Source organism: Hypomesus nipponensis, chromosome 13 (genome assembly GCF_054491055.1).
Source record: "Hypomesus nipponensis isolate SF chromosome 13, ASM5449105v1, whole genome shotgun sequence".
In the NCBI taxonomy this organism is placed as follows: Eukaryota; Metazoa; Chordata; class Actinopteri; order Osmeriformes; family Osmeridae; genus Hypomesus; species Hypomesus nipponensis.
The window spans coordinates 15,525,400-15,550,053 of record NC_140373.1 but is presented as its reverse complement, the minus strand read 5'-3'; the positions used below and the strand labels follow the sequence as shown (position 1 = coordinate 15,550,053).

At 40.5% G+C, this 24,654-nt stretch overlaps 1 protein-coding gene and 1 long non-coding RNA gene across 2 annotated transcripts; both read right to left on the bottom strand.

Annotated features, from left to right (window-relative positions):
• Window positions 1–4,119: 4,119 nt before the first annotated feature.
• LOC146260410 (uncharacterized) lies at window positions 4,120–5,828 on the bottom strand. Its single transcript, XR_014729572.1, has 3 exons — window positions 5,718–5,828; window positions 5,120–5,226; window positions 4,120–4,953 (listed from the first exon to the last, which is right to left on the bottom strand). It is a non-coding gene; the product is annotated as an uncharacterized LOC146260410 (long non-coding RNA).
• Window positions 5,829–10,491: 4,663 nt separating this feature from the next.
• On the bottom strand, window positions 10,492–12,540 carry LOC146260409 (uncharacterized). Its single transcript, XM_084670541.1, has 6 exons — window positions 12,479–12,540; window positions 12,172–12,382; window positions 11,857–12,064; window positions 11,324–11,547; window positions 10,758–10,905; window positions 10,492–10,656 (listed from the first exon to the last, which is right to left on the bottom strand). Exons 1-4 carry the CDS (start codon window positions 12,538–12,540, stop codon window positions 11,486–11,488), a joined length of 543 nt encoding a protein of 180 aa, XP_084526667.1. The 3' UTR covers window positions 10,492–10,656; window positions 10,758–10,905; window positions 11,324–11,485.
• Between the last annotated feature and the right edge of the window lie 12,114 nt (window positions 12,541–24,654).

Genomic DNA, 24,654 nt, shown 5'->3' with positions numbered 1-24,654 from the left:
AGACGACCATCCAAAGCAGTCACCTCTAACGGCTCTTGCATAGGGACTAGATCGAGCCCCAGTCTTTCGGCCAACCCAACGTCCATGAAACTTTCATCTGCCCCCGAGTCCACCAACACAGGATGACAAAGGGTTGTTGAAGGTGCTACCAGCCGGGCCTGTTTGAGGAGACGAGGGAATCTGTTGGAAGAAAACGTTCGGCTCACCAGTGCTCTTCTTCTCACTGGTGAGCCTGCTCTTTTGACGGGCAGGAAGAACCAAAGTGGCCCAACTGAGCGCAATACATGCACCTCCCTTCCCGATTGAAACACAGGGGCTAAATACTCTGGGGCTAGATTGAAAACAGGTGCTGTCAATCAGGGCTGGGGAGGTCAATCACAGGCAGGGTAGGAGACACTGAAATGAGAGGAGAGGTGAGTACACAGAAAAAACAAAGAAGTGACCTAGGGAGTAGGGTGGGATGTGACACTTGATGGCCAAGCACACAGCTGATGAGAATTCTCCGCCCCCTCGTCAAAGCCAGGCGTCTGCAATGTTTTTTTCAATAAAAAAAAACATTTACATGAAGCAATCCAAACCACTTTTCCAAAAAGATATCAAGGGATAAAAATAAATCAAGGGACATTTAGAATAGATAAAAATGTGCGATTAATCGCAAGTTAACTATGACATTAATGCGATGAATCGCAATTACATATTTTAATCGTTTGACAGCACTAATAGAAAGGTATAATATTTGAAAATATGTTCTAATAATATAGAAATATATAATATTTGAAAACATATTCGAATAATAAATATTGGATAATTAAAGAAATTAAAATCACATCAAATTTTAAAAAAAATGTATATTTCATGGATTTCATTTGATAAAATTAAGTAAGCAAATTAAGGAAGATAAAATAGTCTAAAGAAAAGGTGGAAAATATCTCAATGTGATAAAATGAAGGCCTAAGAAAATTAAGGACGCTAAAATAGCCTAAAGAAAAGGTGTAAAATATATCAATGTGGACAGATGTGTGATGTCTGGAGTGGCCTTAAAGGTTTTCTGGGACTACAGAGAACCAATGTACACCCTGCAACATGAGCCTAAAGGATTGTGGCACCTTTGCAGATACTCTGAACTCGTTCTAGAGGGCTTAACTTCACCAAATAGCCAAAGCCAACAAAGCATTATGTCCGATAACATCAGTAATAACAAGCTCCTGGAGACCTGCTACAAACAACTGGCCCTGTCTTCTGTGAACTGTTCAACTGGTCCTTGGAGGAGCTGGAACATGCAGTTCCAGCTCCTTGGAAGACCTCTGCCATCTGCCTTGTTCCAAAGAAGAGCAGACCCAGGCTTCCCAATTACTTCCAACATGTAGCTCTTACATGAGTGATGATAAAGAGTTTTGAATGTCTGATACTTTTGTAACTACAAGAGACAATCCAGAACCTGGCAGATCAACTCCAGTTTGCCTACATGAAGTGTAGAAGTCTCGATGATGCTGCCCTTACTTTCCTGCATCATGCACTCCCATCTGGAAAAACTAAAAGCACATGCTAGGCTTGTGTTTGTGGAATATCTCTAGTGCCTTTAACAGAATGTAACCACATCTGTTGGGAATACAACTACTAAACATGAGTAAATCCTTGATTCATACTGCAGATAATCAAATTCCACACACACACAGGGTTCTGTCAAAAAACTTATGCAATGTACGTATTCTGTGATCCGTTTAATTATTTTAAGCTCTATTATACATAAATATCAAAGTTATCTGAGGAAATACAAGTTCAAATTTAATCTGTTGTACTTTAATTTATTAAATGTCATCATCACAAAAAAAAATTGTGTCTTCTCTGCTGCTGGTGGTGAACCTCTATGGTGGATGGGCTTCATGAGGATGCTTCCTTTGGTGTGGATGGGCATGCTAGATGATGTTTTGTATTGGACATGACTCAAAACATTGATCACATCAGTGGATCAGTGGGCTATTGCACAAAAGTAGAATAAGAAATCAGGAAAACTGAAAAGGCGCAGCTGGAGTTAGTGTGATCCGTTCATCGCGGCTTATTCGGTTGCACGTTTGCCAAACCAGGTGAAGGTGAAGCTATGTCAATCCAGATGTACATAGTTGGGATAAGTGCACCTTCATGGCTTTCTTAAATTGACCATGATATTGATCACAGATTGACTGATGCAGAAATTGAGAAAATTTTTCACCCGCTAAGAAGCAACTAATTACGGAAATTGAAGCATAGTGAAGCATATAAAATGTACAAAAGGAAATACGGCTGCTGTTATTAAACAGAGAGAAAAGCCTGGCAGACAATCACGGACCGACTGAAAGTGTAATGATTGAAAAATATCTACTTACTAAGAAAGTTGTACACTGTAACTGCTTTTAATATGCTTGATTATGTATTGGTTGTAATGCTGTATCTGTGTTTATGTGCTAAATGTGCTGGTTTTACTGTAAAGTGTCTTTGAGTAGCCTACCATGTAAAGCACTATGTAAATAACATGTATTATTATTTATCCAACTTTGCCTTAAAAGTGAGCAGAAAGAATTAATTTTCCTTGGGAAATTTACCCTAAAGACTTGGCCTAATTTCAAATCCTTATTTACAATGTAAGAATATGTTTTACACCCATATGCACAAATCTCTATAAGCGGTGTCTGATTCTAAATATATTTCTACAATTAATGTTCATACAGAACAAACATGACTGGACAAAAAAGATCCTGGCAACAAGTCAAGATGAAATATAAAAACATTTTGCAGGCTGGTAAGTGCCTCAACAGTTTGTAAATGTTATGTAGAAATGACTGACAAGATGCCTGCTACATATTCTGCTACAGTCTGGTGGCAGGAGAGTAACTGTGTCGCTGGACACTCAAGGCCTGAAAGTACCTTGTATGAAGAGGGCGGTTTTTGCAGGTGGTCAGTAGCCTAGCTGTCCCACCCTGAATCCCTTCCATCACAGGCCTTCCTTGGTTTAAAACAGTGACACAGTAACTCTCCTGCCACCAGACGAAGATCCAGTGGGTATTATTCATTAAAAGCACATGGCTTGGCACATCCTGTCAATACGAAGTCTATTCAATATGGCAAGGTGAAGAAACTTCTGCAGTATGGGAAGGGGCTTCTGCAGCTGATGATGAGGAGACTGTGTCACTGTACTCCAGAAGGCCTGAGGTATCATGTAAATCGTATGGAAATACATATTTAGCCTATAATGGGTGAGAAGTCATTTCAGATCAGTTTATTCTTTGCTCCAGAAGGGCAATTTGTATGCAGCAAGAAGGCATCACATGAGAATATATAACTCAAACCACACAATTAACACAATAAAAGTCAGTTATATAGCACTCATAATATATATTTGTAACAGGATCCAGACGCAGTAGGCTACAGCCTGACAGCCGGCTTGGCAACATAGTAAGTATGGGCTAAAGGAAATCTAAATCATGCACAATTCCTGCTGTGCTAATCAATGGGTGGTTTACAGAATTCCCAAACTGTGAGATGTCTCTACTCAACATCTGAAAAAGCTAATTGAGCTGGCAGATGCACAGATTGCTGTCAATAAAAGTCTCCAGGATCTAGACCTTGGTATTGAAATCAAGAAAAAAACACTGAGGAAACTGTATCTGGAGATAAAGAAACGAGAAAAATAAGTGACTTCAATCCACACTCAAGCATATCTGTAAAACAATGTATTAACCTCTCACGTCTGAAAGCACGTCTCAATATCAATGCTTTGTCATCCAAAACTTAGTTCAGAAATGGGCATGCCATGGTGCAGTAAGAAACACAGGTGAATGGGACTTTACACACTGCTCAAAAAAATATAGGGAACACTAACACATCCTAAATCTGAATGAATTAAATAATCTCATTAAATAGGCTACTTTTTTCTTTGCATAGTTGAATGTGCTGACAACAAAATCACATAAAAATTATCAATTATCAATGGAATCAAAGAAAAAGTATTTAATGAGATTATTTTATTAATTCATATCTAGGATGTGTTAATTTACTCTTCCCTTTATTTTTTTGAGCAGTGTAGGCTATATCGCCTTCATTTCTGACTTCATTGAAATCACAGTTGCAACTTCATCAACCATTTCTTAACAACTGCAATAGTAGGGTTTAAATTAAACTTGTGATAGCAATAGTGACAGGTAATGCATGTTAATAAAAAATACATAAGAACACATTCAGATGACAGCGGAATACCAGTTAAAAACGTTTATTTCGGATCAGAGCGGCAGCTGATTTAACACGAGACTCCAGAATTAATTTTAGCCTGGCTGTTAGCCTGCTCAGGAGCAGTCTAGCTGCAAAGAATACACCTCCATGGTTACTTGGCTGGGTTTAATTCAACCTGCTTTCGTGCAACCAACTCAAATATAAATTCATCCAGGATAACTTGAATATCCCGACTTAATCCCTTATCCTGGTTTCGTGCCTCGGATCATCTTTCATATTCCTGTAAATACTGCACATGCCTGTGTGCATGCTACATTTTGGATGTGTCTGACACCACAAGGTCCTGGAAAAGTGAAGTTCTATTCTATTTGCTATGGCTTTTGCAGTCACTCAATCAGAACCACAAATGTGTAATGTTAGAGAGGCAAGAAACAAGGTTGACTCTCAGGGCAGATTCAAGATATACATTGTTTATTTTGAATCATTGTCAAACAATGACAATCACTCCATTCCCTCCATATCACTCCATCTAGACCTCCATCTAGACCTCCATACAACTTCCTCATTCAATGAGAGATAGAAGCAAGAAAAACAAATATAAAAAAACAATATGGATATTTGACTTTTCCTGACCTTTCAATATTCAAACCCCATATTGTGATGTCGGTAACAGCACTACTTACTAGTTGAATGGTCTCCCTTCAGTGCGCAATTGGATTAGATATCCCCCTATCAAACTCCTCCACTTCACTGAAATAGTACAGACAATATTACTTCTAGGTAAGCATAAATATCAGTTAGCCTAAAAAGGTTTTGTACATTAATTAGCATTACTTAAGTGGTTGATAATAAAGGTATTAATAGTTGATTATACAGTTGTATTGCATTGTGCAGAAAATTTACATTCTCTACTTACCTCCAATGATAAACTGGTCCAGAGATGAAGACCTTTTCTGCATCCTGCAGGGACAGATTCCTCAGCATACTCAGCCGTAGCCTATATGATGGCCTACAAAAATTAGGCTGCAGATTTCGTTAGATTGAATCCACTTACTTTTAACCTATAACTTTTATTTTAAGTTTTATTAATGTTCTGGCTTTATCATGAGACACCTACAGTAGTTGGGCTTGCCAAAATCGCACTATGGTTTCAATAAAACAAAACAAACGTTCAAAAGTTCTTATTTCATAAAATTATCATAAGTGAACAGATAATTGTACCAGAATTATTTTGAACGTTTAGCTAACTTAAATATGTTGAACAATACTTGCTTTACATAAGCTAAGTCGCGCTACTGTTTCATTAAACAAATAAACAGAGCAAGTTCGTTTTTAAAAGATATGTGTGCAGAGCTAGCTAGCTAGTGCTATAACTACTGAATGTTAGCTCTAGCTAATCAAGTAGTTTGTTTGACGTTGAAAACCACTCCAGTGTATTGAAATTATTTCGACAGCAAAGTTGAAGTTAGCTAGCTACTTTAATAAAACTTCAATAAATAAAACTATCCCCATACCTTATGTAGTACACGGCAAAAAATGCCCCTCTGGTGTGCATGAGTAAATGAAACAACTGAAAAGTGAAATACTTTCTCACCGTAAGAACATGGAAAACTATGGAAGCAAATCGTGACCAAAATTCGAATGAAAATGCATTTCCAGAAATGCTTTTTCATTTTAAGAATGTGGCTGCATTAATTGACTCATAAATAAAATTAGTAATCAATCATCCTATTTGCATTTTAATTTTCTTATTTAAGACTGCTCATTCTTTCACTTAATTAAAATGAAAACGAGAAAATACATTTGAAATTTAATTTTCAAAATATGCCCCCGCAAATAGATACTAAAATTCAATTTGAAATGTAAAATTCGAAAATGAAAATGCATTTCCAGAAATGCGTTTTCATTTTAAGAACGTGGCTGCAAAATCGTGACCACAATTCAAATTCAAATGCATTTCCAGAAATGCATTTTCATTTTCAAGAACATGGTTGCAAAATCGTGACCACAATTCAAATTCAAATGCATTTCCAGAAATGCATTTTCGTTTTCTGCCCGCAAAGAACTGCCCATAATTCAAAAACGAAAATGCATTCTGAGCGGCGCAGCAGTGACTTCAGTAGCCTCTCTTTTTCAGCTCCCTGCTGACCAAGCTACCCATCTTGTTCGGTAGGGGGCGGTGTGCACATACGCATTGTATTACATGGCAACATTTGCCGGGAAATTGATTGAATTGCCGGGTCTTTAGAGGACGTATCACAGATCATGGCGCTCCCTCAAATTGTGCAGACACTGATAGAATTAGCTGAGCTGGTAGAAACTAATAATATATCTGAGTCTGATGCCCGTGACCGAGTAGAAAAAACTGAGTTGCTAGTTGCTTGAGGAAGACCCAGATCATCCGGGATAGCACACATACGTCTTGCCGACGTCCGCCTGATGTGTAGAAGATACGTCGGCAAGATGTAGTATGGAGATAGTTGGTATTTGATCGAAACTGACTTCCAGATGATGTGTGGACGATGAATCAAATCAAACCCGGCCGCACTACAGATATATTCTGATAGATAACTCCTTATATACTTTTAAATACTAGGCTATGTCCGATCTCTCAGAAAGCAAATATTTCACTATCCATAACCGATATGAAATGTCACTTAGCAAATGAACATAGCCTATAGGCTGAACATTGACTTTGATAGGAATGAGGAGACAATGAAAAATATGCTTGACCATCCAAAATTGGCAATACAGTAATTAGCTAGCGTGACTTGATTCAACCTGGATTTTCTATTATAACTAAGAGACACAATTGAAGATCATTTTATATCAGGCTGGATGTTGTTGGCATCAAGCTCTTAAAAGAACTCCAACACAGAAAACAACAAAACATAAATATATAGGCTATAGATTTGCCAGTTGTTCCGCGTCTTCCCTCGGTCTCCGCCGCCCTCCGAGTCTGTCTCGACCCACTTGGTGACAGTAACTGCCGATTTTGGCAAAGGAGAAGACACAAGTTTTTACAAGTTTCATAAGCACTTGCTCCATACTGTTCCTCCAACAAGCAACTGAGCTTTTGTTCTGAGGTAAAGTTCGGTCGTTCTGAAATCGTCTACTTTTCCCTGTGAAAGCAAGCTGTTTCACCTTTGGCCTATTTCAGACAAAATCTAAATTTCCGCAATCTGAATCTGAATTTCAGCAATCTGAATTCCAAGAATCTGAATTCCTGCAATCTGAATTTCAAGAATCTGAATTCCTGCAATCTGAATTTTTGAAATGTGTATTTTTGGATCAAAATAATTCAGTTTAATTAAATTCGGCATACAAATAATTCAGATATTATATATTAAACAGCAAAATATTTCAGTTTTATGAAATTCGACACACAAATATTTCAGATCTTTCATATTCAAATTCAGATACTTTTGTCAGCTTTCTAGCTCCATAAATCCGTTGCTTTGCATCCTCCGACGGATGGTCTGGTGGCCTACGCCGAAGAGCTCCGCTATGTCCTTTATTTTTAAACCATTTAATAAATAGTTTTCGATGGACTCGAGCGGGATGTGGATGGTTGGTCGTCCCCGTCCCATTCGAGGCTCCACAGCATCCAGCCGTTCCAGGACTGAAGAGAGGTTTACTATGGCAACTTCATTAATGTGTACGTCTGTGACCATAGACATATATATGTCTATGTCTGTGACGGCAGAGTATGCAGCCAAGCTCTCTGTGACTCTCTGTCTACTCGGTCATGGGCATCAGTCTCAGATATATTATTAGTTTCTACCAGCTCAGCTAATTCTATCAATATGAAGCCGACTGTTTGGGTTTGTTTATGTTGCATTAATCATTAGAGACGGACACGGTCTTTGGGCACACTTTGTACATCTTTACTGTATCTCCCCCACACATAGCATTTCACTCCACTCACTTTCTTCCAACATCCGAACCACACACCCCTGTCACAATAAAAGCCCACAAGAAAATACCTTACAAGTATCTGCACAATTTGAGGGAGCGCCATAATCTGTGATGTGTCCTCTAAAGACCCGGCAATTCAGTCAATTTCCCGGCAAATTTTGTCATGTAATGCAATGCGTATGTGCACACCACCCCCTACCGAACAAGATGGGTAGCTCGGTCAGCAGGGAGCATAGAGTTAATATAACTAGAGACAACCACTTCTGGCTTTCAAGATGGCGTCCCCATTCATTTTTATGAAAAGTGCGCAGTGGCGCAGTGAGGCAAGCGAAAGCGCGAGACTGGACGCGGCCATATTTCCACTTCCATGTCTTCCGGTCTAGCTTTAAACAGTGGCTCTTTTTTTCTCTAGCTCGAAGACCTCGTGCACGCTAGCAACTAGCTGTATACGTCATACTTTGCGACAACCAGTCGCGAGCATAGATTTATATGGTTACGAGCGTGTGAGCTAAGGAATTGCAGTTGCAGAATTTATGGGCAGAATGGGGTACAAGTCCGATAAGAATCAGACACATGATGCAAACTTAACGGAAATGTATTCTGTCACTGTATAGTATTCCTTTCACAGGCTATAGGGCTAAATATAGTAGCCTACTATTCTAGATGGAACTCATCACATATGTTGCTTTTTTTCTTCGTGATATGAGTATGATTTCCAACGCATTGTATCGGATGAAATAAACTGTTAACATGAAAAGCTCCGTTGTTGTTCTCGCCAGGCAAAGAAAGCTTAATATTTATTTTGGTAACCGAAATCTTCCATAATGCAGACTTACCATAGCTTACTGTCAACTTTATATTCAAACGAAATGCCACGAAATTCACACTGCCTTCAATTTCACATCAGTGTCGAAATGTGACCTCTGTTTTATATGTTCAACCTAGAAAACCAAACGTCTATTAATGGATATAACGTAATCTAACAAAAAGTGTTAATAATGTAATAAATAAAAGCTCGAGAAGTGTGTCTAAAATATACTTTATTGAACATTTGCCTCTGAAAGGGCATATTCATAGAACCATATAGGCTACAAGACGTTTCCATCAGATGTTGAGCGGGGGTGAAACATAGTCACTGAGGACCTTCATTGTCCCACAAAAGCAGTCTGGCTTGATGACACGATCAAAAAAAGAATAATGGGTGTGTTTAACAAAAGCTTCTGAAGGCAAGACTAATATTATTTAAATATATATAATTTCCTATTGTGGTTAACGGTGAAAGTATTAATCTTAATCTTTGCTCCAGATAGACATGTCAACAATCTATGCTCGCGCTTAACATAATATATTTGCCATCATGTCATGAACGTTTTTACGAAGAATCAAATGTGTTTTAAAATAACGGGAATACTCTATATTAACAACATTTCATGTATGTGTGACAAAGATTTGCTAAACTTGCTACAACAAGGCAGGCAACTCAAGCCATTTCTCCATGTGCTCATTCAATATAAGTCTACGCTTATTCAGCTCAATGTAAATCGGCTATTGGCCAATGTGAATGTGAGTGTGCTCGTGCCCTGTTAGTATCCGCAAGCACATTTGCAGGCAACTTTTATTGACGTAGGCAAATAAATGGGGTGCTAGTTTACCCATTTCGGATTGGTTTCAAACAAAGCAAAAATCAGGAAAAAATATTCTATGAAAAAGCTAGTCGTATGAGCCAGGTTCGAGAATCGAACACATATTATTGGGGGAGATAGTTTTGTAAATGTTGACTGGAGTTAATAGAATAAAAACGACCGGAAGACACGGGAACCTAACCGTAAATGCAATACCACCTACATCCACCGGGGCTGTTGCCTCAAGCCGAGAGGCGAGGGGTGGGGGCTTGGCAGGGAGCTGAAGAGGAGAGGCTACTGACGTCACTCTGCTGCGCCGCTCAGAATCCATTTTCGTTTTCGAATTATGGGCAGTTCTTTGCGGGCAGAACACGAAAACGAAAATGCATTTCTGGAAATGCATTTGGATTTGAATTGTGGTCACGATTTTGCAGCCATGTTATTGAAAAACAAAATGCATTTCTGGAAATGTATTTGAATTTGAATTGTGGTCACGATTTTGCAGCCACGTTCTTAAAATGAAAACGCATTTCTGGAAATGCATTTTCATTTTCGAATTTTACATTTCAAATTGAATTTTGGAAATTGATCTTCAAATGTCTTTAATTTGAAAATTAAACTTCAAATGTCTTTTTCGTTTTCATTTTAATTAAGTGAAAGAATGAGCAGTCTTAAAGAAGAAAATTAAAATGCAAATAGGATGATTGATTACTAATTTTATTTATGAGTCAAATAATGCAGCCACATTCTTAAAATGAAAAAGCATTTCTGGAAATGCATTTTCATTTGAATTTTGGTCACGATTTGCTTCCATAGAAAACAGCCTTGCTGTTTGCACCTAGCTTCCTAGGTGGCAAAGTGCTGGATGGAAAGAGCAGTGGCAGGACTCTGAACACAGCAGTGGCATGTTCTACTATTTTGATAGAAAGCACAACACAAGGCAGTATGAGTAACCACTCATCAGGAGATCTCAAAATATAAACTTGGACAAATCAAGGTATACAGTGATCTCACCTCCATCCAATGTCTTAGGGGGTTTTATCACTTTCTTCATCGCCCCATAAAATTGGACCTTTGAATAAAAGTCGTTCCATCTAGTCTTCATCTCTGAGACGTAGTGGCCATTGTTTGGCTGTATTATCCTTTGCAACTCATCCAAGACCTGAAAGACATTAAAAAACAGGTGTATATAATGTCCATTGCTGGTCCAACATTTTGATGACTGATGTCTCTTCAAATAAGACATAATGGTGATAATAGAATGCCTTTAATGTCACTATACAAATGTACAATTATATTAAAATCAACTCCCTTTCCAGTGCCAACATATACGTAGAGAAAATATAACAACATGGAATTAAATAAGTAGTTAAGAAAGTGGTGGTGGTACGGTGCACAGTTGAGACACTATATAAAATATAAGTATGGTTTTATATACAGTGTGATATGCAGTGTGGGTTATTGCACATCATTTGAATATTGCCCAATAGTGGTGAACATAAGTAGTAGATATGTTAAAGGACCCTAGTCCACAAATATGTACTAAAAGCTACAAAAAGGTTTCCAGGGGATTCACTTACATGATCCAAGTCTTTGAAACAAGAATATGCCTCTAGAATCTTGCTGGGTCGGTCTTGCTCCTTTAGAGTGTCAGAGGTTATAAAGTGTCTTCTTGACTCAAACTCCAAGTTCAGCAAATGGGTTACTGAAGCTTTGTTTGGCTTCTTGGACTGGCACATCTCTTACAGTGTCTTGCAGTGCCTTTCCTGGGTTTTCTGGCTGTCCAAGACGTCACCGGAACCACCTGAAGGAATAAAAGGATGAGGGTGAGGTTAGAGATGTAAAGCAACATTAGGTTTCCAAATTAAGAAGGAGGAACATAGCAGGTAACAGGGCTCAGTCATTCTCTGTAACATTTTGTTACACTATTGCATTGTTAGAATACTAACATCCCTCGACTAATACTTTTGCCTATTTTTGTTGTTGTTGCACATTTAGCATAGAAATCTCTCCCACATATCTCAGTAATCAAAATGCATCGGGACAACTTGAGACTAGCTGTTACTTCTCACAAAAACTAATGTAAACAAAGTGTATTAAGTTTAATACATACATTCATCACTGCTATCCAGGTGTTGCACTGGGGTGCTGGCTCTGACTGGGGACCGTTGAAGAATGACCGTAGAAGCACTTGAATCCCCGTCGTAGTCACTAGTTGATATTCTGTTAAATTCATGCCGTTGTTTCTTTGCAGGAGGAATGCCCTTCTTTGGGCTTTTTACATTCGACAGCCTCTTCATGAGCTTTTTGGCCACATGCTCCTGCCGGGTAAAAATAGTAAACAATCAAATATGACACATGACAATGTTATCACAATAAAAATAAAACCATAATCAAAAGGAGATTAAAAAAATACCCAGTCTTTTACCATTGGATAATACTCCACCAATCGCTTTGCCATGGCATTGACCTCTGGTTTGGTGGGGTATCTGGCATCTTCTGTGGCTCTTGCAATTGAGATCATACTACACATAGTGTTTCTTATGAGCCGGCAGAAGAGCTCCTTAGATAAATCCACAATGTTCTCAGTCCCCATCCGTTTCTGCTCGAAGTAGGAGCGTCGCACCTGTTCAAGTTCACTTTGGTATCATATTCGAAAAACCCATTCTGAACACTTTGACAGTGGCAGCACCAACTTAAAGAGAGAAGGAAGGACAGCAACCTCAAGACTGGACCTCACATCAGCAATGGATCGAAAAACTAACAACGTGTGGGCATATAGGTAAAGCACCTGCATTACTTAGGTTAGCGTCAGCTTTTTAAGTCAGCGGTTTTTAATTGGTGAGGCCCGCATTGCCCATCCCCTTGGGAGTGCCCAAAGGGAAGTCCAACGCGGCTGGGAAATATAGCCTACAAGCAGGCCAGCTGACAGTCTTGCCTGGGTCAGTGTAGTGATATTGAGAGGGCCAATACTGAGTATCTTAGAAACTGTTTAAAAACTACATTTGGGGATCAACAGAAGGATCCCTTCCCTCCCTGGTTGAATTCCCGGCTTTTAACTTGATCCAACAAACACCCCAAGACATCATGCACGTAATACTGGAATGCATTGCCCCATTGAAATAAAGTGTGTGATGAAACACTTAGTACTTTTAGGACAACTTGACTTGGATGTTCTCAATAGTGCATTACTTGCATTTCCCTACTCTCCACATGATGTCAGAGATAAACCAAGCCCTGTAAGCTACAGTACATTAGCATCCAGTGACAATAAATTAAAGCAGTCCTCAGGCCAAATGCTTGTTTTACTTAAAGGGGCAATTGACTGCAAAACCGATTTTACCTTGTCATAGTTGAATAACGACAGTTCGGTGGGTAAAATGAACATACCGTGAATATCAAAGTCCATTGAAACCTCTTTCCTATTCAAATCTCAAAAAGAAAAAATTTGGCTGTAAAACGCTAGCTTTTCAACGGTCCTACGTAGGACCGGTGATCGCCCTCTTATTGGCTCTGGTCTGTATCTTTGTCACGCCCCCGAATTTACATCCAGACCAGCCCGAGGTAGCATCTATCTCCGATACTAATTTAGCTGCGTGCTGCTCTGTGTAAGCTACTTATAAGGAATTACAAAGAAGAACGTTTTGAATTATAACAAGGATATTGTAAATGCTGTGTTCCAGGCTGTACAGGGAAGGCTAACACTCACAGTCTTCCCAAGCAGCCAAACATTCAATAGGCATGGCTGCTGTTGTCTTATGAGAAGATCCCGGCGAAGTTCGACACTCAATCATTCATTTGCTCTGACAACCTTGGACAATTGCAAGCAGAATTTGCTAGGAAGCTCAACCTGGAAAGAGGTGCTGTTCCGACCGTATGCTCATTGCAACCGCCTATAAGGACAGTATTTGTGCTAACAGTTATTAGCAATGCTAATGTCACAGGCCAGGACGAACCCTAGATAATTGTTGATTGGATACACCTGTGGCCAATTTAGATAGGGAGTGTTGGATTGGCTGTGTTCTGATATAATACTGCAATGGTTGTTTGTGAGGGGTGGTTCGCCAGGCATGCTGACTGATGTATGTCATTCTTTCCCTGGGGATCGGCGCGAGAATCCTGTCTTCTAAACACTGCTGGAAAAGGGCCACAAAGAAGTTGGACTTTCTACCACGCTCGCCGTAAAGCCTAGTTTATACTTATGTCGCCGACATTTTTGAAATGGTCGCAGACGAAGAAAAAAAAGTGTCGCTGAAGCTGCTGCATTTATACTTCGGCAAACACATAGCTATGGTTACATTGTTTACGCTTTGGAGCCTAGGGGATCGTTCGGAGTAAAATGGCTGTAGCTAATTTTGACAGGCATTATAAAGGTGTGGATATGTTCTAACTTGCTCTGCCAATCTCTCCTCTTTTCCATCCATCTTAAACAGCTGTTGAGCGTTCACTGAAAATTCAAAACAATGCAGTCAACGACGCGTGCCGTCTATCTAGCCAATCACACTTGCGCGACACTATGTGACGACATCGGCGCCAGTAGAAATTTCTCCTGGTAGGCGACACTTTCAAGCGACGGTTAAAAGTGTCGACCGTGACGCCATTTCTGTCGGCGACCTTTTCAAAAGTGTCTGCGACCTAAGTATAAATTGGGCTTTACACCTCCCGAGACTGCGAAAGACGGACACCACGCCCAACGTTCTCGACTGCCAGCTGTCATCGCCTGTGGACGTAGCTTTGGGCGGCGTTGCTGCTCGGGACTGAGTGCCACTCCGTGGATCGGACGCTTTGGGGAAAATGCCAGGCTGGTATCGTTGTTAATTAAGGAAAGACTCTATACCTTGTGTTGGGTGGTTGTCCTTTGGGAAGTGAATTTTTATTGTATTAGATCTAACTTTGTATTAAAGTCATATGTGAGTTGGTCATCTGTGTTGGTGTTGTGTGCTAGAGATTTATAAACCCTGTAGTGGGTGGAGTGGTCAAGGTGTGTCCTATTAATGGGCAGGCACTTGACACTAACGTTTCCTGTATAATATAGCATACCAGGTAGAATGCTAAATACGTTTCTACACACATCAAATGACTCTAGCTAGACTAGCTGTAGTCGGCATTAGAAAGGAAGCTTCCGAAAAATAGCCAGAAAACGAACAGCAGTCTGGCTTATTGCTAACGCCTGTCTAGATAATCTATTCGAAAGAACTGGAGAAAGGCAGGTGCTTGATACAGGATAAGGTAGCATTGCTAGTAGTATAGTAACTTGTTACTAGTAACACCTAGACTGTAGGCATGTAAACAAGTTTAGCTTGCTAACGCAGGAGCATAGGTAGAATGTGTGATAATTTAGCCTAGTTTATGGCAATGGGGCTAACGTTGATTCATGTTCCTGACTGTGTTTCATTCAAATAAATAACCTGTGTAATGTAAATCTACAATTCACGATGCATGTTTGTCCAGATCTTGGTCATGTTATTTAGAGCTAGCTAGTTAACTGAAGCCGAGTAGAATCAGGATATGATTAGGGAGGACAGACCAAAAATTTCCATCAGTTTTGCTCCGTTTTTCTTTCAATTCCGTATGTAACCTAACGTAACTTAAACTAATCCGAAGTCAGATTTCAGTTACTTCTATTAGTTTTCTCATAAATCCAGTTTTTAGGCGTGATTTTAGGTGATTTTTTGAAACGTTCCACCGCTTTAAGCCTTGAGTTTTGTGGCACCGAGAAGCTGTGAAGCTCCCTTTAAGAACGCCATTGTTCTACGTCACAGAGCTCTGCTTCCAGCCAGGGCGGGAAATATGACTTACATTTGTCATTTAGCAGATGCTCTTATCAGATTTTCTGCTCTTATCCAGACTTACATTCTTTGTACATTGCGAGCTAATGCGGTGTCCAGTACTTCGCTATAAATAATTATGTTAAATCGAGACCACAAATATGCAAATGTTTGTCACGTTTAGCACTACTGCTGTAATGTAAAATTTTGGCCACTTGGGGGTGTATTTAACGTTGAACAGGGTGTTTGTGTGTGCTTGTTGTGACATTGTCCATTATTTTCAAATACTGTGATTTGAACACGTCTGTTTGTTTATGATTGACAAAAAGTATACACTAATCGTATTATAAATAATATACTTTATTTATAGGGATATGAAACCTATGGTCCAAAATGTAGTCATTGCCTGTGAAAAAAACCTACAGGTTGATAGCTCTCAGAGGACAATTGGGCACCTCTGCATCAATGGTGAAGGTTCAGGGGAGCAACTTTTATCTATTACTTCTATACTAACTATGACAGTTTGTCTTAACAGGGAGTCACCCCATTACAGGGCCCCCTGTCTCATATCACCAAACTGTACTTCTTCTAATCCTACCTGTATCTACTTTTATAGACATTGTCTGTTTTAATATCGCAAAGCCAAGTCTGTCTGTGCCGCACAGGCCCACTTGATCAGACAACCCAATGCTAAAACCAAACAAATACTACTACTACTTACCCAATGCAGCTATCAGATATTATGGCAGACCATTTGGCTTAACAGGGAGTCACCCCCTTCTGTCTCATATCTCAAAATGGTCCATTATGAATATCCTCAAGCTACCACAAAGCCTAAATATTTTAAGAAATGATAACCAATTTTATTTTGAACTGAAATACTCACGATTAGGGCCTACTTAAAACATAAACATTGTATTGTTGGCTTAACCGGTGAAGACCTCACCCTTTGTAACGAGTGGTGCGAACGCAGGGTTGGACCAAGTGTTGATTATTAAACAGAGTCAGGGTACAGGACAGACTACACAACATAACGCTAGACCAAGTTAGCCGGTGACAATGCTAGACAATGGTTGTTGTTGCTTGCTTTCCAGTCAACTTCGAAAGATGCTCCCAGCCAGGCTGCAGAGACCATCGATATATCTATGGCAGAGACGAGCAGCAGTAGCCACGATGCTAGCCAAGAGGAAGCTAGTTAGAGCAAAGCTGACACTGAGAAAGTGCATGTTCTGCATTGCTCATTGCTCTGAGGATATTCTGCACTTTACCATAACCACTTAACTGTGGCAGGAGGAGAAAGGTCCTTAAGTAAACTCAAAATCATAAAAATTACTTGTGCTCCACAATGAGCCAGGAGAGGCTCAATCACAATACTTGCCATTGCGTGTGAAATGTCTAAACAAGTTGACTTCAAATACATTATAAAAGACAGAAAGACAAGGAAGATAGCTGTATAATAGGCAAAGATGATGACAGGTAAATTGCATTTTATACTAGAAAATGTGGTGTGAGTGTAGCAGATCTCGGTGTGTCAAATTGTTATTTTTATGTGTGTGTGTGTCTGGCCCGGCGCCACACAAGTTGTTAAGGCCTCTCAGTTATATTTATTAAACTTTATGTTTAAGTTTTATGTATAAAGATGTATTTGTTTTTCTATAATGAAGCTCCCATCACTGAGTAAGTCTCTCTCAGTTAACATATGTTTTATGTAGAGAGAGAGAGAGCACACACGTACATGCGTTAATAAGTAGCCTAAAGACCTATTAGGGGGGCCCATTCACTGAACCTTTTCAGGGGCCCAGCCATTTCCATGGGCGGCCCTGCCAGTAGGCCTACAGTGTTTGGTCATTTAAATTCTCTCTCTGTTTTGAGCTCTGCATTTACCTGCTCGAACACTTGCAAATTCCCTTTACATCCAACTTCAAGGTGATCTTTCTGCAGTAGCTCAAACACCACACCGAGACACGATTCTTTATCACTAACTCTGACTAAATGATTGAATCGTTTCATCAGTTTACTTACAGCAGTATGTACTCTGTTCCATATTTTATCATCAAAGTAATGTTCGTGGAGTTTAAAGTTATTTGTAATTATATTAAACGTTACAAGGTGCACTGGCATTTAAAATACTAGGTTACGCTACGCGTAATTTAGGAATTTGTTAAGGTTTCTAATGGTAATTTACCACAAAATGATACCTACACTTGTAAGCGCAAGTGGCTATGTGTTGCTCCCCCTCACCTATGAATGCAATTTCAGAAGTTCTTTTTTTTCTGCCATAGAATTTCTTTTCCATTGATTGCCAGAAAGAAAGAATATTCGCGCTTTTTTAAAAATAGTTTTGCATTTCCTGACAGACAAAAAAGGTAATGATTGGTTCCGATTTGTGCTACGTGACAACAGCATTTGCATATCGCAACCATGAATCATTTCGGTAGAAACATGTTTTTAAAAAGTCACCAAGAGAGTGGGTTTTATATTACCAACGTTTGTTTTTTGATCTGCACACTGTAAATATACATGTAAAGTGTCTAAAATATATACGTTTTAAACCAGTAACCATGACCGATACTTGCATCCACATACGGGTATATATAATACGGCTAGTAGCACAATGTATGATGTGAATCAGTTGATTGAGCATTGGAAGCAGGTTAGCATGAATCAAGCGCGGGAGTTACAGAGGCTCAAAACGTATGACGTCACAGGTTTCTGAAAGACTCATTCAGGGAGCCTAAACAAAAATGTATGTCTTTCGATTTTCTTAAAAATTTGACTGATGACGTCTTTATACGTAACCTAGCATTTCAGGAAGTGTCAATGTTGTGCCGACATGCTGAAAACAGTTACATGGGAAAAACCAACCTTTTTCTCAATAGAACGTTCAGATTTCAATGCATTCCTATGGGATTTTCATCAACATGACTTCAACTTGATTTTTCTCAAAATGTATATGTTTTAAAATTGACTAAACATACCTTATTTTGAAGAAAACAACCTAAACTTTCGTTTAAGATATGTCTCCCGGTTGTGCCGACCTTCTATGAAAGGTAGCCAAAGCAACAAAAACTATAAACATTATTTTCATATACTTTCTCAATGTGCATTGCAACCAACATTTGATAGCATTAAGGGGTAAGTGTCTACATGTTAACTGGCATGTTTGTTTTTAATATCTCGCTAGTAGTCGCTAGTTATAGAGCTAAGAAAAGGACGTGGACCTTAAAATTCCGGTGCCAGATTTCTCAGTGGCGTTCTTAGCTACATTCAGGCTAACTTAGTATTCGATTCAATGCGTTTGCTACCGGCGTTCCACAGTATTTGACAGTTGGTTAGCCTTGGCCAAAAATGACGCGTTCTATTGTCCTCCCTATTGGTTGCTAAGCTGTAGCCTAACGTTCTACCCACCCAAGCAAATCCAGTTTGCTTCAACAACAGAAGTGGAAACAAGTAATGTTATCATTTCAAATGATATAGTCAATCTGTTGAAAACAGTGTTGTGTAGACACAATAGATTTATTTGCCCGTTTTTATTTCAAGTCTCCAACTTCATCTAGTGCTGCTGTTGGCCGTGTTGCGTTTTTGCTCCCCAGCTTCACTCGTTGAAAAACAACCAATCAGCGCGCAGCTCATCTAAATATTAATGAGCATACCATAAAAGGAGAAAAGCTAGTGTTTTGTCCCGGGAACATTTCAGAGGATCTGTCAGTGGGCATAGAACAGGACCCGGGCCATTTTCAACCCAACCAGTTACATACCCTATTTGGAGACCTTAAGGAACAGTGTGAAATACCCCCAAAAAACAGTCAATTGCCCCTTTAAGATTCTGCCATTTTTGATTGATGCAGTTAAAGGTAATGAGTACCACACACTCATTCTTGAGCTGATAGAGATAGTTCAAATTTTGTTTGCTCCTGTTATTGGTCTACAGATTATCAACATATTGAAATCACTTATTGAACAGCATCTAAAACATATGAAGAACCTTTCCCAGATAACAACATCACTCCAAAGCAACATTATTTGATTCATGTGCCATCTCAGATTAAGCTACTGGGACCAATGGTTCATCATATGTGCATGAGATTTGAATCAAAGCATTGCTTTTTCAAACAGTGGGCTTCAAAACTAAACTTTAAAAATGTTTGCAAATCCTTAATAAGGCATAATCAAATGTATTAATGTTGTCAGAATGCAAGTAGTTCTGAACAACCCATTTTGTCAAATGATTGTACATTAGGACCGATATCAGAAATAAGAAACATGTCATACTTAAAAGAAAAAACGAGAGCCTTTCTTGGAAATGATGAGGTTAACCATGCTGTGTCTGTAAAATGGATTAATCTAAATGGCAACAAATATATATGGGAAAAGTCATTGTTTGTGAGTGATGTTAATTCTGATCTGCCAGAATTTGGACTTTTAAGAAATATCTATGTGATTAATTCATCATTGTATTGTTTTGAGTTCATGCCGTACAACACCATTTGTTATGATAGAGATTATATGGCATATCAAATAGAGATCCCAAACTTGGCACAAGCAACTGAACTGGTATCTGTCAATAACCTTGTAGATTTCACTCCGCATTACAGCTTTACTCACAAGGATATGGTCTATGTCCCAATGAAATATTACCTCCGGGATGTGATTGGGCTACACAAAGCCTTATCTGATGTGTTGTAAAAGGCACACTGTTATTCTGTTATTACAACAGCTGTGGCTCAGAAGATATACATGGAAATTTGGCAAAAAGTTATGGAAAGTTTTGAAATGTATTTGGTAAGAAGGCGGTGGGCAACACAAAACTGTTTAGTACCCTTTTCCCTGTCAGTCAACGGTTATGTTAAACTGTATTTTCATGTTTGTCATGTAAATTAAATAAATTGCTGTCATTTCCTAAGATTCTTAAATTGAGAAGTTGTGCAAGTGGTCTCAATCTTAAAATAAGGAAGATAATCTTGTTCCTTTGCTGGGATAATTAAAAAAATGTCCACACCTTGTTACTAGTTAAATTGAGCTTGATATTAGTTGGTAAATCTTATTAAGAAAAAGTTAGATATATTTTCTCAAAATAAGACTGTTTTTCTTATGTGAAATTTGCTTGGCAAGATTTTTCTTCTTTTTAGTCTAGAAATAAGACAACATTTTTAGAAATAAGGATTTTTTAACTTTCTTAAAAATCCGTTTTTGCAATGTAACGTTGTCCAATTCAAGACACCAGAATTGTTTTATACATACCCATACGCGATTCACTAGCTACTGTACTTACACTCTGATTCTAGTCCATCTTGTTCTGAGCCGAAATCCTATAATGTTCACTACTGCAGGAAAATATGATCTTGTTCCAGTCCATGTTTATTCCATTCGCTACGTGGCACTGTCAGATAAAACGAGGGTCCTAGAACTGCGGTCCTGAAACTGCGGCTCTCCGGGGTCTCCGGGGTCTTCGGCTCTGCAGGTACCCCCTACTCACAATGGGGCTTAATAGGGAGTGGGCAGGCTCTCCTTAAACAGGCTCTGGTGAATACCATGGTCTCGTGAGTACTCAATTCTGATTGGCTGCAGAGGTGTAGTTCCACCGTTCACCGTTCGAAATTATTGCACTGGCTACATAGTATGAGACTGTACAAAGTGTTTGAAATAACTAACCACAACAACAGGGCCTCCGCTTACAATTTTGAAAGACTTTAACAAGCTAACATATAATTACAACCATGACTGACTTCAGTAGGCTATTTCTTTTAACCTATTTGGACAATGTTACTTTTCTGAATTTACTGTGTCACACAACATGCTGATTATTTAGTTTGTAAAAATCGTGATTTGGGGACAATGACATGGCTGTCAGATTATAATTACTGTTTGGAGAATGTAAACTTTGATGCGATCATCTCACATCCAATTGCTATTCAGCTCACTGTGTCCCTGTACTTACTGTAAGTCACTCTGGATAAGAGCGTCTGCTAAAATGACAACAAATGTAAAAATATGCACAACTTCCGTCGTGAAAACTGGATGCAGCGTTTTTGGTTTACATGCTTTCGTTTTCGCAATGTGTTTATGTATTTACAGCGCGTTTATGTATTTGGTTGTGTTGTGTGTATTTGCAGCGCGTTTGCTGAATGCTGCGCATGTGTTGTCAAACTCATGAAGATGTTTTCTGCTTGTGTTTTGTCTATTTGCATGTGATTCTAAATTTGCAGCGCATTTGCACGTCGGCCACCGTACTAAATGCACATAAAACTTATTTTAACATAACCTATTCTAACCTAGGTGGAGCACAGTACAATAGTGCACAATTGCAGATCAGTGACTATGTCAATGACCATACAGGAGCCTGGTGGCGAGGTACAGTAGTAAAATGTTACTGATAATGCAACCAGTAGCTGAAAGTTACAGTGTTTAACTGACTAGTGTGCAGTAAATCAATGTCCATATCCATTTTTTAGGGCTCTGGAACTGCCAGTCTGCTGTGAACAAGGCAGACTTCATCCTGGCGTTTGCATCCCAGGCGTCTCTTCATGCCGTTGCGCTGACAGACACGTGGATCCGCCCAGAGAACACTGCAACTCCAGCTGCTCTCCGTCAACCACTCCTTCTCTCCCTCTCCCCGCTCATCCGGGCGGGGTGGTGGGACAGGTTTGCTTCTTTCCTCACATATTAAATACACATCCACACCACTCTCTTTTACTGCCAAATCATTTGAACATCATTATGTTATGCTAACTGATCCCATCAAAGCATGCTTAATTGTTCTTTATCGCCCACCAGGTCCGCTAGCTGACTTTGTAGAGGAGCTGGACATGCTCCTCAGCGTCCTCCCGGATGATGGAACCCCCCTGATAGTCCTTGGGGACTTCAACATCCACCTCCAAGGAACGCAGGCTGTCGACTTCTTGTCTCTCCTGACCTCCTTCGACCTGACGCTGCTGAGCACACCGGCGACCCACAAGGCAGGCAAACAGCTAGACCTCGTTCTGACACGTAACTGTATCACTGACTTAACCTCTGTAACCCCACTGCACATTTCTGATCACTACTTTATCCAATTCTCTGTCTCTCTCCCTCCAACCCCTCCCACCTCCCCTCCCCTCGTAACTTTCCGGCGGAACCTCCGCTCCCTATCCCCCTCCCATTTCTCCTCTATTGTAACATCCTCCCTCCCTTCCATTGACGAGTTCTCGTCCCACCCCACTAACACTGCCACTGAAACCTTGTTAACCACTTTAACTGCATCACCTGATTCTCTCTGTCCCCTGTCAACCAGGCCTGCACAATCTTCTCCCTCCTGCCCGTGGCTTACGGATGTTATTCGTGAAGAACGGTCCACCCTTCGAGCAGCTGAGAGGAGATGGCGCAAGTCCAAAGACGGTCTGGACCTTGATAAGTATCACTCCCTCCTTAAATCCTGCTCTTCTCACATAACTAGTGCTAAAACCCTCTACTTTCTTAACAAAATGAATTCTGCTTCTAACCCCCACCAACTTTTCTCTACCTTCTCCACCCTTCTCAACCCACCTCCCCCACCCCCTCCCTCCACCCTGACAGCAGACGACTTCTCCTCCTTCTTTGAGAAAAAAGTCGCCGACATTAGCAGTTGGTTCCCTAAACCCACCTTTCCTACCCCCTCACCCTCCATGACTGACCCAACTACATGTCTAAACTCTTTCTCTCCCCTGTCCGAGGCAGAGCTCTCTGATCTAATTCTCTCTCATTGCCCCACCTCCTGTCCCCTTGATCCTGTCCCCTCCCCTCTCTTTCAAACCATCTCCCCCTCTATGATAACTTTTCTGCTCCATGTTCTAAACTCTTCTCTTTCCTCTGGCACCTTCCCCTCTGCCTTCAAACAGGCCAGAGTTACCCCTCTACTCAAAAAACCCTCCCTTAACCCTGCCCTGCTGTATCTAACCAACTGTCTAACTTTCTTTCTCAGAACAACCTTCTTGACCCCAACCAATCGGGCTTCAAGACTGGCCACTCCACAGAGACTGCCCTCCTTTCAGTCACCACTGCCCTCCAGTCTGCCAGAACGGCTTCGAGGTCATCCGTCATCATTCTGCTGGACCTTTCTGCAGCGTTTGATACGGTTAACCACCAGATCCTGCTCTCCAGACTTTCTGAGATGGGCATCACTGGCACTGCACTCCAGTGGATCTCATCCTACCTGTCGGGAAGATCCTACCAGGTCTCCGGGGGAGGCAAACTGTCAGACCCTCGCCAGCTCTCCACTGGTGTCCCACAGGGCTCCGTCCTTGACGGATCTGCGACGGTGACCCCCTCATCCTCTGCCAGGAACCTTGGGGTTACCATGGATGACGAGCTCTCCCTCACGGCCCACATTGCTGCAGTCTCCCGGTCGTGTAGATTCACCCTCTACAACATCCGGAAGATCAGGATATACCTGTCTGAGCACTCCACCCAGCTGCTTGTCCAAGCACTTGTCCTCTCCAAGTTGGACTACTGCAACTCGCTGCTCGCCGGTTTCCCAGCATGCGCAACCCGCCCTCTTCAGAGGATTCAGAACGCGGCGGCCCGCCTGGTCTACAATCTACCCAGACGCTCCCACGCTACCCCGCTCCTCATCTCCCTCCACTGGCTACCCATAACGGCCCGCATCAGATTCAAGACCCTGGTACTGACCTTCCGAGCAGTGAACGGGACTGCACCCAACTACATCAAGTCTCTCCTGCAGCCTTACACCCCCACCCGCCACCTGCGGTCTTCTTCAGACAACTGCCTGGTGGTCCCACCGCTCAAGACCGCCCGATCCCAACACAAGCTTTTCTCCTGCCTGGCCCCCCAGTGGTGGAATCAACTCCCCACCTCCATCAGAGACACAGACTGTCTCTCCACCTTCAAGAGAAGGCTCAAGACGCACTTGTTCCGGGAGTACAACGGTACTTAGGAATGGTTTGCTGAACCCAACGCTGGTTTCCTCAAGGATCACAATGACTCTTGCTTAGACTGTTGCTCTTGTTTGTTAGTGGTAGCTGATTTAAACTGTTTTCTATTTTAGTTAATCCTATTTTTATTGCTTTCCTACAGGTACACTTGCACTCAGAGTTTCATGTTGTTTAATTGTAACTTGTTTAACTACGTGCTCTTATGGTTACCTCCCTTTAGCACTTATTTTTTGGTTG